Here is a 3,476-nt window from a genome sequence, read left to right on the forward strand (position 1 = left end):
CATAAACTGTGGTCAGATATCAAAGCTGGACTCCCAGATCTAAATCTTGCTCAAATGCACTATGTTTGATGCATACAAAATAAACTTTTTCAGCAATTTAGCATTTGGTATATCTCTAGTTTTTAATGCCACCGTAACTGGAATTTTGCGTCTCTATATTCTGTTCTTTCCTACATTGTAGATAATCTACTTTTTCGTGTCTTATTTAACTTGTGATCAAGTGTATCTGTGTGTGTGTGTGTGTGTGTGTGTGTGTGTGTGACAAACAAAACATAAAATAGCCATAACATTTTGTAAGTGATCACCTTTTAATTGAAGAGATGCCATTTGAGACAAGAGTACCTGAAATTTTAGAACAGTTACTCAGATCTTGAAGCTAAAAGGGCCTTCTTTGTTTTCCCATTACAGCGAGGAGCTCTGTAAAGAAATGGTGGACGGTTTGAGGATAACATTTGACTTTACCCTTCCACTAATCCTACTCTACCCAAGTGAACAAGCTCAGTTCAAAAAAGTCAGCTCCTCCAAGTTCTTCCAGCCAATCATTGACAGCACAACCTGCACCAGTAGGTAAGAGAGTAAACAATGAGTAAACTGTACTAAAGACATCAATTTGTTTTGAAATGCCATATTAAACTTAGGAAATAATTTGTTCATTTTTAACTTTTTTTATGGTTTACAAATGTTGTCCTAATACTAGATCGGATCATTGATTTGACTTATTTATACTATGACTTGGGATTGCCATGATTTCAGATCTTCAGTAGCTGATGCAAATGCCTTGAGATGTCACTTTAATCATGCTTCATGGTATGCTACTAGCTAGTACTGTGATACCACTTTTTTTCGCATGTATTTATATAGTGTTTCATACAGTATATCTGCATACACGCTCTACATTATACAGCTTGGTTCTGTTCAGTTTTTGGTTTTTATCCAAAAAGTACTGTCAGATCAATAATCTTGTTGAAATATTAATTGTCCTTTAAGTTCCAACTGCGCAAGCAATCAAACCACAGGCAACAGTGACAAGGAATCTAAACTCCAAACCTAAAGGTGACCAACCTAAAGGTGACAGAAAGGAGAAAAAATGGGCCCCCTCTATCACTGCAAACACAGAGAGAAGTTTGCTACATTTTGATTGTATCTTGGTGGACTAACGTAAACAAGGTAAGGCTTACGCCTGGGCGATAAAACAGTATCGATATTTATCGATGGTACACCTTCATTAACGATAGAAAAAATGTTCGATATAGTGCACGATATAGGCACGTGCTATGAGTGACGCAGACAGCACACACAAACACGAACATATGCTGAAATGAGTTCTGTGCCTGCCTGTGATGAGGAGATTGTGAATAAAGAATGAATATTAGTCAAATTTAAAATAAACATTTGCATTTGAATGTTAGTTGTGCATCAGGCAGCGTCATCAGTGGTGCGCGAGATGCGGTGAGTGATGTAAGTGACGTTGTTGCATTTTAATGTTTTGTTAGTCTAGCCCACGAGACACGCCGCTGCTGCGTTATTCATTCAAAATATTAGAGAAATATAGAAGCTCAATGCGGAGATGATCTTGATTAGGTTAAAACCGAAACCAAGCCATTCACACAGAACGCATATTCAGCGCATTTTTTAGACGGACAAATATGACTGCTGCACACACGTCTCTCAGAAGAGATGTACAGAAAGCCATGCAAAGTTAAAACAATTTAAACTTTTAGAAAACGTCACGAATGTGTGGAGGTTTATTCCTTTTCACTGCGTCTCATATGTTTTTAAATGTAATCTGTGTGAATAGCGGTTCTTTGGATTAAGCAATGCATAAATACATTGTTTATAATTGTTTATGCAATTTACGAAATTATATTTTATTTTTATGAGTTAATTTAGACTTAATGCACGTTTTTTTTATACAATTGCTTCCTTGCATTGACAATTTAAATGCGCTGCATTATTTTGCTCATTGTGGCCTCGGGAGACGAGACAAAAGTTTCCTTAAGACCTATTTAATCCGCATATAAAACATTAGAAATTAGATATTTAATTTTTATTTTGTGTTTGATTGTTAAAACAAAAAATATTTGTTGTTTGTCTCAATAAATTGGGTTAATTTAAAAATACAGTGGTTAAATTTAAACATTTTTTCTATTGCTCTTTGGTTTAAAAAAGGTTATAAAAAAATGTCAATAATTATCGATACCGAACGATATGAAACATTATATCGTTGATACATTTTTAGCTATATCGCCCAGCCCTAGTAAGGCTTCTAGGATAACTACCTGAAGGTAGTTGAAGACCCCTTGTACCAAGCCTGAGAAAGGACAAGGTGCCATTATAATTTCTGCCCTTTACCCATCTTGAAACTAATTTCTAAGGTTTTGGCCTGTGACTGCCATACAAATTCTTTAGGATTTCCTGATGTGGCAGCAGTGCCTGAAACAAATATAAATCATAAAGACCCATCCAAATTCATTCATAACTTTGAAAACCTAAAAGTTGATACAAACTACAACACATCCAGTTCATACGTATTAAAAGAAATATGTATTCTCTGTGACAGCTGTTTGTAATACAACCATTTACACAAATGCAGCTGTTAACACAAATGAATGCATGACAGTTAAAATCTTCTCCCTTCATGTTTAGAATGTTAAAACAGGTTTTGTGGTGATGGTTTAGCGAGTGAATAATGCAAATGTGAAACTCTACATACAGTATACTATTCTAACTGTGTGCTTTAGGATTATGCAAATGAGTATGACAGGAGTAAAGAAGTGGGCAATGTGAGAAAAAAAAAACTACTGTGAGCGATTGATTCAATGATGTCGTGAAAAACATCCAATTAAGATCAATTTGACCTGACATAGGAATGAATGAAATGTTGAAAAACATTTTTATTAGATTTTTTTGAAAAACATAATCTGACGCAATCCAGAAAAAAAAATTATATCCATGAAGGGCTGAGACTACAGAATATTCCCAAGGCAAAAAACACTTACAGCGATAAGTGTTAAGTGATAAGACTAGCGATAGCAAGCTAGCTTTGAAAGCACATCAACACCTTCCCTGCATAGTCACTTTGCAAAGCCATGCCTCCTCCAAAACACACATGAATGCACTCAGGCAGATGCTCAGTGAATAGGGATGGGTATTGTTTACATTTGAACAATATCGATACTGATACTGCTTATCGATACCGGTACTTATCAATGCTGTTATCGATACTACTCTATAATTTGGTGATGCTGCATGTCATACCAAACCTCCCATGGCAGGTGTGTCGTCAGCTTGAGATCGGTTTATGAGATCAGCTTTTTCTTGCTGGAATGCGCTGATGGCGTATCATGTCTGCACAAACGGTGCACAGAGGTATGCAAATGCATATTCTGACAGGCAGGCAGGAGAGCCTATCGTAATGTTCGGATCGAACGTTTTGATTGGACAAACATTTTATGGTCTTATGCCTTCGACAGACG

At 36.1% G+C, this 3,476-nt stretch overlaps 1 protein-coding gene across 2 annotated transcripts; it reads left to right on the forward strand.

Annotated features, from left to right (window-relative positions):
• The first annotated feature begins 412 nt into the window (after positions 1–412).
• LOC107687162 (male-specific lethal 3 homolog) lies at positions 413–1,187 on the forward strand. 2 transcript variants are annotated; one of them, XM_016484384.1, is made up of 3 exons: positions 413–567; positions 754–807; positions 988–1,187. In XM_016484384.1, the coding sequence occupies exons 1-3, from the start codon at positions 428–430 to the stop codon at positions 1,049–1,051; spliced, it is 258 nt and encodes an 85-aa protein (XP_016339870.1). In that variant the 5' UTR covers positions 413–427; the 3' UTR covers positions 1,052–1,187. The 2 variants fall into 2 exon arrangements, 1 of the variants encoding a protein (XP_016339870.1); XR_001634103.1 differs by lacking the exon at positions 754–807.
• The last annotated feature ends 2,289 nt before the right edge of the window (positions 1,188–3,476 follow it).

This window comes from Sinocyclocheilus anshuiensis, unplaced genomic scaffold (assembly GCF_001515605.1).
Source record: "Sinocyclocheilus anshuiensis isolate Anshui unplaced genomic scaffold, SAMN03320099.WGS_v1.1 scaffold4471, whole genome shotgun sequence".
Lineage (NCBI taxonomy): Eukaryota > Metazoa > Chordata > Actinopteri > Cypriniformes > Cyprinidae > Sinocyclocheilus > Sinocyclocheilus anshuiensis.

Coding starts and splice junctions, on each gene's coding strand:
- LOC107687162 (XM_016484384.1), top strand. CDS start 428: ATGGTGGACGGTTTGAGGATAACATTTGACTTTACCCTTCCACTAATC. Junction 568..753: donor AGCACAACCTGCACCAGTAG/GTAAGAGAGTAA, acceptor CCATGATTTCAG/ATCTTCAGTAGCTGATGCAA. Junction 808..987: donor CACTTTAATCATGCTTCATG/GTATGCTACTAG, acceptor TTGTCCTTTAAG/TTCCAACTGCGCAAGCAATC.